We start from the raw sequence: 14,544 nt of genomic DNA, 5'->3' as shown, positions 1-14,544 counted from the left end.
GAAGGGGGCGTGTTTGTTTCACCTGAGGTTCTCACTCTGGTCTGTGGATTTTTCCTTTTTTCCCTTTTCACAGGCTTCTCCCTTTCTTTGCCTTCAGCTACCACCATTTTGGACTCCTTTTCCCTATTCTAGGGCTTCCCTTGTGGCCCAGCTGGTAAAGAATCCACCCACAATGCGGGAGACCTGGGTTCCATCCCTGGGTTGGGAAGGTCCCCTGGAGAAGGCCTTTCCCTCCACTGTTTTAGCCTGGAGAATTCCATGGACTATACAGTCCGTGGGGTCACAGAGTCGGACACGACTGAGCGACTTTCACCTCACACTTTCTGTTTTAACTACCTAACAGTATCATCAATTGAAAAAAAGTCTGTTCTGGGCTCAGGTTTAAAATGATTATCTGTCCACTTCTAGACTTTCTCTTCTGCTCTCCCACGAGTGTCATATCTTCATAGTACTTGTGTAATATTTTTACAATATTATGTTGTAATATCCTTATTTGCGAGAACAAGCTCATTAGAATGCATTTTCTCTTCCAAGTGAATTATTTAGTGATTTCTGACACTGTCTTCCACCTATGTTTTACAAAACCCACATAGGTTCTGTGTGTGTGTGTGTGTGTGTGTGTGTGTGTGTGTGTGTGTGTGTGTTATCCCTGGGGATAAATAAAAGCTGAGGCAGTAACTGTCAGAAAGACTGAGCTTGGGGAGAGGAGCCGAAGGCAAGTGGCTGCCCTGAGGAGGAACAGGGATGTTGGCTCCCAGCCCGTCGGAATAAACCAAGACCCAATTCAGAACTTGATGAGCAGATGGAAATCCCTGCAGCTCTCTTCCTTGACTTTTATGATTTTCAGTTGAACTGCTGACCATGGAAACCCAGGTCACAGGACTTAAAACACTCAGAGGTTCTGGTAGTCAGTCAGGCCAGAATTCTGGATCCATGGTGAGCAGGGTTTGCATTTGACCTTTATGCGTGAGAAGTTTGAGCTAGTTACAGTGAAAATGAAGAGCTGCCACTTCACCTCTCCTGGAGGTGGCCCTGGGACTCTGCAGACAAGGCCACTATCCTTCCAGGAGCAGCTCTGGAGGCGCTCAGTCCTTGGATAGTGTCCAGGGGCTGGCGGCATGGAGGGTGCAAATAGTCGCCTGAGGCTGAGGGGCGTCAGGACCGGGTGCCGCTGGTACCCTGCTCAGAAAGGCCCAGAATGATAAACAAGGCCTCGGACCCGGGGCAGCTGTGCCTCCTGACAAAGTGGCCTGCCAGGGATGTTTACCGCAAAATGTAATCTCAGGTCCCTGCATTCATCTGCTCCCTGGACAGGGCTCATCATTCCCATCTGTGTCTGGGTGAGAATCTTCCAAGAGATGAAGATTTTTTTTGGTCAGATTTTTTGACAGAATTGCTCTTTTCTGAAAATAATTAAGGCTGCAAGATTGGGTTCAGAAGCCATTACTTTTCTGTGAAGGCCGATCAGCTCCATAGCACAGATGGAGGGTGGACGGCAGCCTTCCTGTGTATCCTGGCAGAAGGCAGCAGCCAGGGACGGCAGCAGTCAGCACCCAAGTCTGTGTAGGTGTCAGCTGAGGCAACACATGATCCTCAAGCAAAAACATCTGATTTCGCCCTTCTGATGGGAAAGCAAGGCCAAGCTACCTCCGAAGGACTTACACATTTGCATGGAGTTCTGCGGGATCCATAGCTCAATTCTGAATCTTTTGGGAGAAGAGGCATTCTGTCTCTGGGTAATTCTTTTTTTTCAATAACTCAGGGAAGGTTATTTGATCTATAGTGAAAAACAGCAGCAAAGGTTTCTAAATTCAGAAAGCTGGGTTCTAGTTCTAACTCCACTATGAGTTGTGTGACCTTTGATTAATATTTTCCTTCTCCTAATCTCAGCCTGCTTATTCATAAAATAGTAAGATAGTCGCAAAATGCCCACTGTGGGGTTGCGAGGGCGAACGAGCTAAGGTTTATGAAAGCTCATGGCATCCACAGCCGTGTGGATACAAATACAACCTCATGTGAGAGGATGGAGGATCTCACACAGTCCATTTCCATGACCACGTGGTTCTGGAGCTGGAGCTCCGCTTGGCCAAGGCCCAGCCAGACACACGGAGAATGTGCCTTTATTTGGCTTCTGTTACCTCCCCATCACATCATACCCAGCACCCCTCCCAGGCTAGGGGGGCACTCAGGGCGGGTCCCTTTCAGTAGCTTATAGTTTCCTTATCCTTCTTATTGAAGGGATTGTAGGGTGTCACAGTTGTGACCATTCGAGAGAGCGGCCCCTGGTGACGGAAGAGGTCAACTGCCATTCTTTTCCGTAAGACGCTAACAAAATGGAGAGAAAAAAAGACATGTGAAATAAAATGAGAACATATAACCTCATGTATTCTCCAACTAATGATACACAAATATGGGAGAGATGAAGAGAGAAAGCTATAGGAGTAGAGGGAGAGAGAAAAAGGATGCACAGAACAGAGAGAGGGTGGGAATGGTTAATCCTTGTGAGTACTGTTTCCTTTATTTCATTTATTTGCGTTCAGTTTATTGACTGCATACTATGCATTACATCACGGACTGAAAATCTACCTTGTGCCTAGAATCACAGTTTGTGCCAAGAAGACAGAAAATACAGACAGAAGGAGGTGAAGCTGCAGAGAGGCCAATGAGTAACCAACAGCTACCACACAAAGCCCTGGGGGTGTGGGCTCAGGGTGTGAGGCTGCCCAGAGGTAAAGGCATCTTTCTAGAGTGGAAAGGGACCTTTCTGGTTTTGAGAAATGAATGGCTTCTCCACCTTCCACCAACAAAGGAGAAAAGGCACCCTTTTGGGGGACTGCCTTCCTTCTCCTCCCAGATGCACACTGACCTAACTTGAGAGCTTATATTTACATGAGGCCAGTCTCTGGACCTGGCTAAGATGCATTTGCATTTTCAGAGCTGTGTCACCTTACTGGCAAGGCAGGACTTTCATCAAATGTTTTCAAATTTGAGATATAATGAGCAATAACCACCTGCTTCTCATTGGAAGCTTCAAAGCACGGAGTCTGCACTAACCTCCCATCAAATGCCTCCTGTTTTCAATTTGCAAAATGGTGTTTAAATATATATATATGGCTTTTAACAGAATGTTGTCTTTTATGAAAAGTAAGATGGCTATCCACAATAAGTGAACGTGTGTCTCATGTAGTATGTTCTATGCATGTTCTAAGGATAATGCAGAAGGGTGATAAGTATGCAGAGTTGAGTCCAAGAGGCTAAGATGCTGTCCGCTAAGATGCTTTCAATCTCTTAATGCCCTCCTTCTAGCAACAACAGTGGGAAAATGAACTCTTCTGCCTTTTGGACTTGACACCCTATTTTTTAAACAATGTAAATTTACTCCTAATACTTAATTGTTCTTTAATCGAATAATCATCATTAGGATTTCCCCCTCCCCAGTATATCCAAGCATGTTGAGTAATAGGATTCATACTTACTGGTGCACTTCTGAATCTGGTGAGGGGGTCGTTGATGGACGATCAGAATTTGCTGGATGGGTGGCTGTGAAATGAACCTTACCAGTGTATCCTGGAATATTTGCAGAGCTAAAGGAAAGAGTGAAAAGAGGGGAAGAAAGAAAATGAACACAACAATCTGCCAAAGAGTCACGGTCACCAGCACCCAATTATGAAAACATAAAGAAGGATGTAATCTAAGGGTTTTGTCCCACATGAAGGTCTGGAAGTCGGATTGCCAGACAGGAAAGCATGCAGGCAGGGGGCAGAGATGAGTAGGTGACAGCCTTCCTCTCAGAATGAAGAAGCTTATTTCAAGTCCATGTTTCTCTGCTGCTTGAATTTGCATGTGTTTTTCATACCTGATCCACCATGGAGCTCTGTTTCCTAAGGAAGGTGGACATGCTTTCCTTACCAAAAAGCAGACCTGGCCCCCGAACAGAGCTCTGAGGTGCCGACTCCAATGCTGGTGGACACACAGCATGATTTTTAAATAATACTTCTTTCTCGCCACCACTAATGTACTGACTTCATACAGTTTATGAAATTTAGCTCACTTCCACATACTCCTCTGTGATCATGGCCCTTTTCCCTTCAGAGAGAGTAAAAGAAAAACACTAGAATGTATGGCAGGTTTTTCAGTGTGGGTATGAAATTCATCTTGATAAAGGCAAGCAAACATCCAAAACAAATATTCTATTGGGTAATTCAGAGGTGAGTGAATAATAACTACTGTTTTGACATTTCTACAGCATACAAAGCCCTTTCCATGGATCATTTTCTGGGAAGAGGTGGGGCCAGTCCGAGTGCTGCTTGAGACACGGGACCTCATCTCCAGGTGCGAGGGAAGACGTGAGGCTAAGACTATCTCAAAGAGCAGAAACATGCTCTCTGCAATCACAGGGCACTTCAGATAACACCGTCTTTGTTAAGTGCAGCTCTCAGGGTCCTCCTGGTGCCACAGTAAGGACAGAGGAAGGTCAGCTTGCCCCGGCCACTCCCTGGTCCCTCCTCTGGGAGCGGGACATTCCTCGGCGAGGGCCCTTACCCTCCATGGATGCCCAGACACAAGGTAAGGAGCAGCGAGGACTGAGTCCTATGGGAGGCGCAGGGTCGGCTCCTCTGAGGGGCCCCTGGTTTGATCCCATCCTGTCCACATGTCCAATAAGGGGACCTCCAAGCACCACTGACGGCTGGAGGAATTGTCAAAACATTCAGTTTCAGAGAGGATACACATGCAGTGGCAGGTGACAAGCAGGCAGTGCAGGGCAGGGCAGTGAATGGTGAGTGCTCAGGGGCCGGGCCTCAGACCTGGGCCTCTGACTCTGCTTGTTGACTCGCAGACCCGCACACAGACTGAGCCCCTGGAAGCCTCGCTGCCTCGGCTACGAGCAGGGTGACAGGACCAAGCTCAAGGCTGCAGTCGAGAGGGAGGCCAGAGTCTACCTGTGTCTGTGGGCAGGCAGGTCCTCTGGGCTCCTTCCGGGCATTAGCACACGAGGGGACAGGACATACAGGGCAGAGCCTGCGCCAGTAAACATTCTGTGTCTCTTCCAAGCATGTCAGTCTGTGACTAGCCGGCTTTCAGGCAATAAAATAGGAGACCCAATGCAGACAAAGGGAAGGGCAAGCACATCAGGGGCCATAGCAGAATGAGCGGTGCAAGTTAACGGATATGGTAGGCTGGGAAATCAGGGAGCCAGGCCTGCCTCCACCCCTCCAGCAGCTGTGAGATTAAGTGGGGAGAGCCCTCAGCGGCTGCAGCCAAGAGCGCACGTGGCCTCCCAGGGCCTTGGGGTCAGAGGGATTCAGTGAAGGTAAAAGCAGCTGGCAAGCCGTTAGCACTTAGTAGGTGCTCAACTAATTGTAGTCATAATACAAGATTTCAAAGAAATAAGAAATGTATGAAATAGCAGCCTGGCAGTGAAGAATGCAGTTGATCCGGGACAGGCAGCTGGAGAGAGGTAAAGACAGTGGTTTCCCGACGCTGCTGCGCCTGACAACTCGGGGATTTTTCAAAGGTACCAACGCCTGATTCCCACCCACCAGACATGCTAATTTAATTGGTAAGTGCTGTGAGCTGGAAATTGTTTTTTTTTTTTTTTTTTTAATCTCTCCAGATAACTCTCATGGGCAGTCAAGTTTGGAAGTCTCTGTTTCAGGTTTCAGGTTTGTTGGAGGGACCTGGGTGAGTGAACCACCGCTGCCAAATTCTAGGCAGGACCCTTCAGGATTTCTTGGAATCTTCTCCTAGAATTGCAGCTGTATGTCAGAGTGGGAGCAAAAAGTGGGGCAAAGTCATTCATATGTTATATCTCTCCCCGAATTCATCAAAGGTTCCATGCATGTTATGAAGGAAACCCCCTTCCTCTGCGTGAGAGTTTTTTTCCACTGCCTCTAAAACACCTGCAGAATGAAAATGCCTCTGAGGTCACAGCCTTCCATCAGAGCAGTAAGAAGCCGAGATGGAAGCTCGGCAAGGGCTGGATCTAAAACACCATTCGACTATCGGTGCTTTACCTGTGGCGTACAGGTTACTGATGTTGAATAGTATTCTACGTCATGTTCTAATAATGAGATTTATTACATCATGTCTAAAAATAACAAACATGAACCAGAGGACTGAATTAATGATAAGCTGCTTGGGCTTGAGAAACGAATGCAGTTGCATAATAAACTGCCACCTATTTGAAAATGAAAGTCCTCACCCACGCTGCTTCTAGAATCTACTCCATTTAACCCTTTTTCAGGGACAACAAAGGGGAACTTTTTTCCATCTTAAGTGCAACAAGACTAGAGGAGAGCAGATTCTGGGGGATGCTCTATAGACCCATGGCTTATGGGTGATAAGCTTTTTCAGATGAAAGACACTGAAAAGTACAGGCTCTGAGAGAGTTTCCAAGTCAGCTGCATGATCAGACCCATTCCCTCATTTAAGGAAAGCTAAGGGAAGCAGGAACCCATTTAAAAATAAGTCGTCTTCATGTCTGTCTTTGCTCCATAGTTGCTAGTCTTCTGAACACCCTCTGTGGCACCCGATTCCCAAAATAAGCCTAGGGTTGCCCACTATGGCTAACTGAATACATTACTGCCTAAGTTTATAACTAACTGGCTTTTCTCAACAAAGCATAATAAAATAGAAATTAAATAACTTGAAAAAATATAAGGAAGTTTAGTAAATCAGTTAGAGAAAAAAGGGCCCAGATGGCATATAATTAAAAGACAAATAGAAAAATAAAGGAAACATGGAGAAAACCATGTTATATGTAGATTGTAAGTCATGCATACGTGGATGAGAATGCCAACAGGAACAGGCTCTCTGTCTGTAACACAGGCCCGAATAATCCTCAGGAGCCCGTACCCTTTGTGACACTTACGTGGGCTGCTTTATTTAATCTCCCAACACTCCATGTCCTTGGTCCTGAGACCATGCCATGGTAGAGATGTGGGCACTGAGGCTTGAGCACAAGTCTAAGCCATGTGCCCAGAGACAACAAGGCTGGCGGGTGGTGGAACCGAGGGGCCCTGGAAGGCCCTGAAACCCAGGCTCCCAGCTGAGCGGCATCTGTTCTGCGTTAAGTGTAGCACAAGTTCAAGTCACCTGGAGCCTTGTTTATCGAGAGCTATTCTATGTCAGGACTCAAACAGGCTAGGCTCCTGATCGCTTTCACATTAAGGAGGAACAGAACCCAAGTGGGGCAAAGATGACTGATGCAAATTAGGAGCAGGGGCATCAGAGAGGGATGCAGCCAGATGCTTGCGCTGACTGTGTTGGGGGCTGGCATCTGCCTCCAGGGTGGCACCCCTGCCCTGTGACCCTGGACGGGGTCTTTCAGGACCACGTCTCCCCAGGTTGGGGTGATGAAATTCACAGTTCCTTTACAGGGAGTGTGGGGTCAGGGTACCTGGGCAAAGTGTTGGCCTAGCGCAAGAGTAGGGAGAGGAGGAGGCAGGCCTGGGAAGGTGGGACAAGGGGAGGGAAGGCTGAGGGAACAGCTGAGAAGTCCTAATAGCACCAGCGTGCTTCTGGTCACTGGGCTGTGCGTCCCTGAATATAATGAGATACTGTGGTCCCAGGATCTGCTCAAAAATTAGTTTCACTCTTATCATCATCGTGCTCTACAGGACATGCTTTTCTCCTTCTGTTCTCAGGGAACCTTTACCTCTTCCATCCAAAAGGGACACAGAAATGAGCCAACAGCCCCGACCAGAGCAGGGCTGAGGCCCCAGGAAGCATTCACTGGCTGCAGGCGGCCCAGGGGAGTGGGAGCCCTGTTCTCTTAACTGCTCACAAAATGAGTGTCTGGGGCTCTTTAATCATTTACTCTGCCTCAGCCTCCTCATCTGTAAAGTGGGGAGAGAGCCTGTTCCCCCACCTTTGGCCTCATCACACTACTTTGAAAAACAAATGAGAGAGTCGATGTGAAAGTTCTCTGAAAAGGCAGAAGTGTGGGCCAATGTAAGGAACTGCTATTCATAGCCTGGCTTGAAGCTGGGCTGTGGTTAAGATTTTGTTAAAGGTGCAGCACACCCAGGAGGTCAGGGCGGTCCCCTCTGCTGGCTCAGGACTCGGCCCATGGCCGCCCTGGGATCACTTTGGACAGTTATGTGTTATTTGCAAATGCTTCATCAGAGAGATGACTGAGGTAAAGGCACAGCGAATGTGAAACCGGGTGAAGTCCTGAACTAAAAGATGGAGATTTAGTGGAAGACGGCATGGTGGAAGCACCAAGCGGGTTTGGGAAACGGTGGTCTGGAAAGCACCGGGTGTGGTGGGGTTGGGTGTGGGTCAGAGGGCGCGGGCTCTGCTCTGTCACCTGGATGTGCCCCCTCCTGTCCTCCTTGGTAAAACAAGGGAGGGGCTGGGCCAGCTGAGATGCACATACCGAGACCCCGTGTGGTCCCTTTCAGAAGAAAGCCCCATTCCCTTTTCTTAGGAAAGGGCAAGGTTCCATGCTTTGGGGTCCTGACTTGGCACAGATCTGCTGTTTTGAAACCATGTGGAACCACAAGATAGGTACTAACAGAAAAAAACTTCCCTTCCACCCTGTTCATTACGCTCTTGCAAAGAATATGGCTCTAGTATTTAGGAGAAAGATAAAGAACAGATTTGGTAAAAATTGGGGGTTCCTTATGTTTCCCTTGCTTGCTTGACACATTATAAGTGAGGAGTGACTTTGTATCTTTTTTTTTTTTTTTATTACTCAGTTCCCCTGAACTTCCAGAACTCCTGTTGAATCTAGCGGATACTATGGATTCTAGTTCCCAAAGGAGGCTCAAGTTAGAAGTTAGAAACTTCAGTGGAGACTGAATTACTGTCTTGAATCCCTTAACTCTGAATATCCTTTAATAATAGGTCATGCCTGCCGAATCAAAAAATATTTTAATGCAAAACTCATGCAAGAATTATGCTTTTAGGGATTTGTTCTAAAAGAAATGTGTGCATGATTGTGCAAAGATAATGTGGAGGTTTGTTGCTTTATTTTTTTAACAACAGAAAAAAATTTCAATAACTACTTGGCCCACGTAAACTATACCTTGCAGTGGAGTATCACACAGCCATTAAAAAGGGTCTTCACAGCCCGCCCACTGCTGAGGAGAGTGTCCGCTGCGCCTGTCAATCTCACACCTCCCCACACCGCCCCCCTGCACACACACCGATGTGCAGCTGCCTGCACACAGACATTCATGCAGGCCTGGCAGCAAAGTCTAAAATATGCATCAACTTTCAACACTGAGACTCAAAGGAAGAGGTAATTTACTTTTTACAAATATAATTGAATTATTTTTATAATAAGCACATTTGGAAGGAAAAGAAGGTGCTATCTGGTGAGCGTAAATGCGAGCACTGAAGGTGTGAGGACACACACTAGATGTAAACTATGGTTCCACTGCAAATATATTTATATGTTTTGACCTCATAGTCCATTGCAAGAAGTCTCCCTTTAGTAAATAACTCCAAGTTATGGAAAAGATTCACTTAACAAGTATTTGACAACATTATTTATCATAGTAACAAACAGAAAACATTTACACATGTAACCTAGACGCGCTAGTCAATGACAGTGCTGTGTGCTGTGCTTAGTTGCTCAGTCATGTCCAGCTCTTTGAGACCCCATGGAATAGCTCGTAAAGCGCCTATGTCCTTTGGGATTCTCCAGGCAAGAATACTGGAGTGGGTTGCCATGCCCTCCTCCGGGGGATCTTCCCAACCCAGGGATCGAACCCAGGTCTCCCACACTGCAGGAGGATTCTTTACCATCTGAACCACCAGGGAAGCCCAAGAATACTGGAATGGGTAGCCTATCCCTTTTCCAGGGGATCTTCCCGACTCAGGAATCAAACTGGGGTCTCCAGCATTGCAGGCAGATTCTTTACTGGCTGAGCTACCAGGGAAGCCCCCTGGAAGTCAATGACAGTACATCTATAAAAATAAAAAAAATTATGGTCTACACAAATAAAATACTACGATGAGTTCATAATAACATGTGCCCATGATGATGCTATAAAGTGAATGCAGTAAAAATTACATATGTAGCATCATCATAGCTGTATAAATACAAGGAAGATGAAGGATGCAGATGACAGATGGAAATATGCCAAAATCTTCATAACAGCTATGTTTTTATGTGACAGTTTAGTTATATTTTTATTATCATTAATTTTTTCTGTACTTTTTCTATAATGATCAGATTCCGTTCTACAATTTTAAAAGTTAATTTTAAAACCATTAGCATAATCACCACCAATACACTGGGCATGTCAAATGATTTGGTGCCCAGAATACAAAATCAATGAATAAGGAACATTCGAAAGCATTCACCTTTTGGGGAAACTGGTGATTCCAACCACTGAACCCAAGAGTCTGTAGCCTTGACTCTGTCTGAAATGCGGCTTCCACTGAAAGGGCGGGGCAGGCAGTGTTCCTGGCCTAAGTGTCATGGGTTATGAGGAAATCCTTAAAGATGATCTCATAAAGACTTTTCCCTTTAGGAAAGTTTAAGGTGAGAAAACCAAGGAAGAGTCATTTTTGCTTTCGAGTAGGATGGTATTCTACTGGGCACAAAGTAAGTTTATGTGTTTCTGGGGTTTGGACCTCACGCAGATGACATCACATTGCATGCGTCTTCTGTACTTGGCTCAGTGTGGTACTGAGGAAACAACACAGCATTTTGTTTAGAGGTTCAAGTATATGTAGCAAAGCTACCAAGCAAAGCAAGCAGAGGATAAGCACGAAGACTGATGCGATGACTTCTGGGTTGGGGAAGGAAACTCAGGAGACGAGGTTGTAAGGGGTATACAGGCAGCGTAAGAGATGTGAATAAAATACTATTTCCTTAGCTAGGCCTGGGACATAGGCATTTCCTTGTTATTTTGCTTTATATTTTAAATATGACACTACATATTTTATATCTATATCTCATAATAAAAACAGAAAGTCTTTTCCTGTGTTAAAAAGTTACAGTGAATAAAAGTGTTAGTTGCTCAGTCACGTCCGACTCTTTGTGACACCATGGACCATAGCCCACCAGGTTCCTCTGTCCATGCAATTCTCCAGGCAAGAATACTGGAGTTGGTAGCCGTTCAGTTCTCCAGGGGATCTTCCTGATGACCCAGGAATCAAAGCCAGGTCTTCTGCATTGCAGGCAGATTCTTTTCTGTCTGAGCCACCAGGGAATCCTTAAAGGGGACACTGCAGCTGCATGGGTGGGAAATCCAACACCGGCCTCCCGTGGGGCAAGTGAGAACTCTACCACTAACCACCTATGCTCCATTAAAATTCTATTAAAAATTGAAACCTCATCCAAAGAAGAAACTTTGCAACCTTGGATGCCCTCTAGTGCCCAATTTAAGTAAGTACAGTTAATGTCCAATTGTACATGATCCGCTCAAATTTCCTTTTCTTAAAAACACTAACATCAAGATGAGGTAGAAGGGCATGCTCCCAAATTTACTCAAGTTAAACAGTATGTTATACATCAAATTTTTAAAATGCTGCCAGACTGCTCTTTACTCTCCTTGAAGAGTGATCCAGAAGAATACATTCTATTCTTCAGCAAGAATGTTTCATAAAACACTTCAAAATTCAAATGTATATTTCAAAGGAAAAATACTAGAAAATTTGATGCCAGAAGGTTTTCAATTGAGTTTATCCTTGTGTTCACTCTTAAACTCTTTTTTTTACAATCTCTACTTTTAATAGCAATCCTTTCCCTGCAGAAATTAGGCAAGAATCATAAGAGACAAATCCTTTCTTAGGACTTAGCTAAAACATCACAGCCTTCAAGGCTTGTGGATAAAAGTGACCTCTCTGTACAACCAAGATCAAGAACACTAAACTTGCTTCTCAGGAGCCTCACTCCATCCTGCCTTATACTATCATTACTGGGGTGTGGAGCTTACCGGCCCTGCAGGCTTGCAAGCTACGTGAGGGCCAAGTGTTTGGTACAGTACCTGGGATACTTTATGTACTCTCTCTTCTTTTCTTCCTTTATTTCTTACTGGTTGAAATATAACAACTCATTTATTTCTTCAATGCATTAAGTTATAGAAATATAATTTAAAACCAAAGTTACTTTTGAAAGATAGTTTACTTTGGTCAAGTAGTCAAAAGAATTAGGGTGTCAGAATGTGTAACACATGAAAATTCAAAATTATTAGGGGATGTAGAGCAGGTATGAAGGACAGCCAATGTGAAACTGAGCTGGTTTGTTATTTTGGCAAAACGGATGTTTAAAAAAAAAATAGAGCAACTGACATTTAAAATACTGTTGGTGATTCACGCTACAGGCTTACACTCTCCTGCAAGCCTTCCAGTTGTCACAGAAACTGAAGGTGTACCAGCAGTGATGTGCAACAGCTCAGGGCCTAATACAGAAGATTTGGTCCATGATTATCACAGAATACTACTCAGCCAGAAAAAGAACAACATAATGCCATTTGCATCAACATGCATGGACCTACAGATTGTCATACTGAGTGAAGACAAAGACAAACGCCATATGCTATCACTTACACGTGGAATCTAGACAAAAATGCTGCCAATGAACTTACTTACAAAACAAACGAGTCATAGACACAGAAAACAAACTTATGGTTACTGGGGAATAAGGGTTGGGAGAGATAAACAGCAGACTGGGATTGACATACACATACTGTTTTGCTGTTGTTTGGTCGCTGCTTCTGTCCAATTCTTTGCACCCCAGGGACTATAGCCTGCCGGGCTCCTCTGTCCATGGGATTTCCCAGGCAAGAACACTGCAGTGGGTTGCCATGCCCTCCTCCAGGGGAACTTCCTGACCCAGGGATTGAACTTGAGTCTCCGGCTTGGCAGGTAGATTCTTTTACTGTTGAGCTACCTGGGAAGCCCTTGTACAGACATGACTATATATGAAGTATATAACTAATATATAACTAACATAATCCCTGCTGAATAGCACAGGGAACTCTACTCAACACTCTGTAATGATCTATATGGGAAAAGAATCTAAAAAGAGTGGAATATATATATATATGTGTAACTGATTCACTTTGCCGTACAGCAGAGACTAACACAACATTGTAAATCTACTTCAACACATTTTTAAAAAAACCACACAGAACATCGGCTTATTGTAGTGTGTCTTGTGAATTATCCTAATGAAGCAATTTCTGAGCTTCAGTATTTCCATGGGTGAAAGCAAATATATATATATACATATATACACACACACACACACACACACATATATATTCATACAACATTGAGGTAAACCCAGGTTAGTCAGTGTTCAAAACTGTAATCTCCTTTGTGAGAAACTATAGTTCTTTCAGGAAACAATATGTTTCTTCTTAAGTTGTGGTCAGTACCAGGCCATTTTCTGTTTTTAATTATTGAAGTACAGTTGATTTAGAATGTTGTTCCAATTCTGCTATATGGCAAAGTGACTCAGTTATATACACATTCTTTTTATATTCTTTTCCATTATGAATTTATCACAAGACACTGAATATAGTTCCCTGCACTATTCAGTAGGAACTTGTTTATTCAAGGCCATTCTTCTATTGCTTCATTCACTGCAAAGCCTTAATGACCACATTTCTTCCTTAATAATAACGTAAGAGGCATAATCACAGGTGGAACTCACCGACTTGAGTTTGTATAAAGGATTTCAGAGCTACGAGGCTTGGCGAGAGATGTGATGTCTCCACAGGGGTTGTCAATGTCATCAGCATTTGTAGACTGAACGCAACCACTGTTGGGATGAAAATACTTTTTTATAGTTTTTATTAGAAACATAGAAAACATAGGTGAACACACCCTAACTTGCAAAGGAAATTTTTCCAAAACAGATCAAAATTCAAAATGTAATACATTAACCACGGTGATGGAACAATTTGCCCTAAAAAATAAAGTAAGGAGATTTTCCTTTTTAGAGTAAGAATTGATCTTCAGTTTGGGCCAGAGTGAGTAACAGCTGGCCTGTGTTACTGAGCAAAGAAGTAGGCTGTCTAAAGCCATGAGCCAAGTCCTTCCCTGGAGCCTGGAGATGGCCTGGGGCGGGCAGGAGTGGTGTCCCAGAGTGGAGGAGGCTTCTGTGGAGATGGAAACGGGCCTGGGGTTCTGGGAAACCAGCAGTGTGCCTCCGGGCCTGAGAGAAGGCCCAATCCATCAGAGGAAGTGAGAGGGTGTCCTGGAAGCATTTCTGGGGCCACTGAGAGAAAAAGGAGTCAACTTAGCTGGGGAGCAGAAGAGGCTAGAGTAACGGGGGGAGCGGGGGTAAAGATGAAAGGCCCAGATTCTTCCACTTCTTGCATTTTCTTTGTTCCAAGTTACTGTGATCTGAATGTGTATGTCCCCCCAATGAAACGTATATGCTGCAATACTAACACCCAAAGGTGATGGTATCAGGAGGCGGGAGGTACTTGAGTCATTAGTGTCCTTATAAAAGGGATCCCACAAGCCCCTCATTCCCTATACCTCCTGTGGACACAAACGTGTGACCAGGGCCGTTCCTGGGCCATCCCCGAAGTCAAGACTGCAGAACTGCAGGAAATAAATGTCTGCTGT

The 14,544-nt window shown here is 44.8% G+C and overlaps 1 protein-coding gene across 1 annotated transcript in view; it reads right to left on the bottom strand.

The window, feature by feature from the left end:
* Positions 1–2,201: 2,201 nt before the first annotated feature.
* SPMIP7 (sperm microtubule inner protein 7) overlaps positions 2,202–14,544 on the bottom strand; it is a 63,392-nt gene continuing 51,049 nt past the window's right edge. Inside the window, exons 7-9 of the mRNA XM_070368867.1 lie at positions 13,622–13,729; positions 3,477–3,584; positions 2,202–2,325 (exon numbers count right to left, since the gene is read on the bottom strand). Coding sequence (XP_070224968.1) covers positions 2,202–2,325; positions 3,477–3,584; positions 13,622–13,729 — 340 coding nt within the window. The remainder of the gene's footprint in view (positions 2,326–3,476; positions 3,585–13,621; positions 13,730–14,544) is intronic.

This window comes from Bos mutus, chromosome 4 (genome assembly GCF_027580195.1).
Source record: "Bos mutus isolate GX-2022 chromosome 4, NWIPB_WYAK_1.1, whole genome shotgun sequence".
NCBI classification, from domain to species: domain Eukaryota; kingdom Metazoa; phylum Chordata; class Mammalia; order Artiodactyla; family Bovidae; genus Bos; species Bos mutus.
Note: the sequence above shows the minus strand (reverse complement) of the source record. Positions and strands in the feature narration are given on the sequence as shown.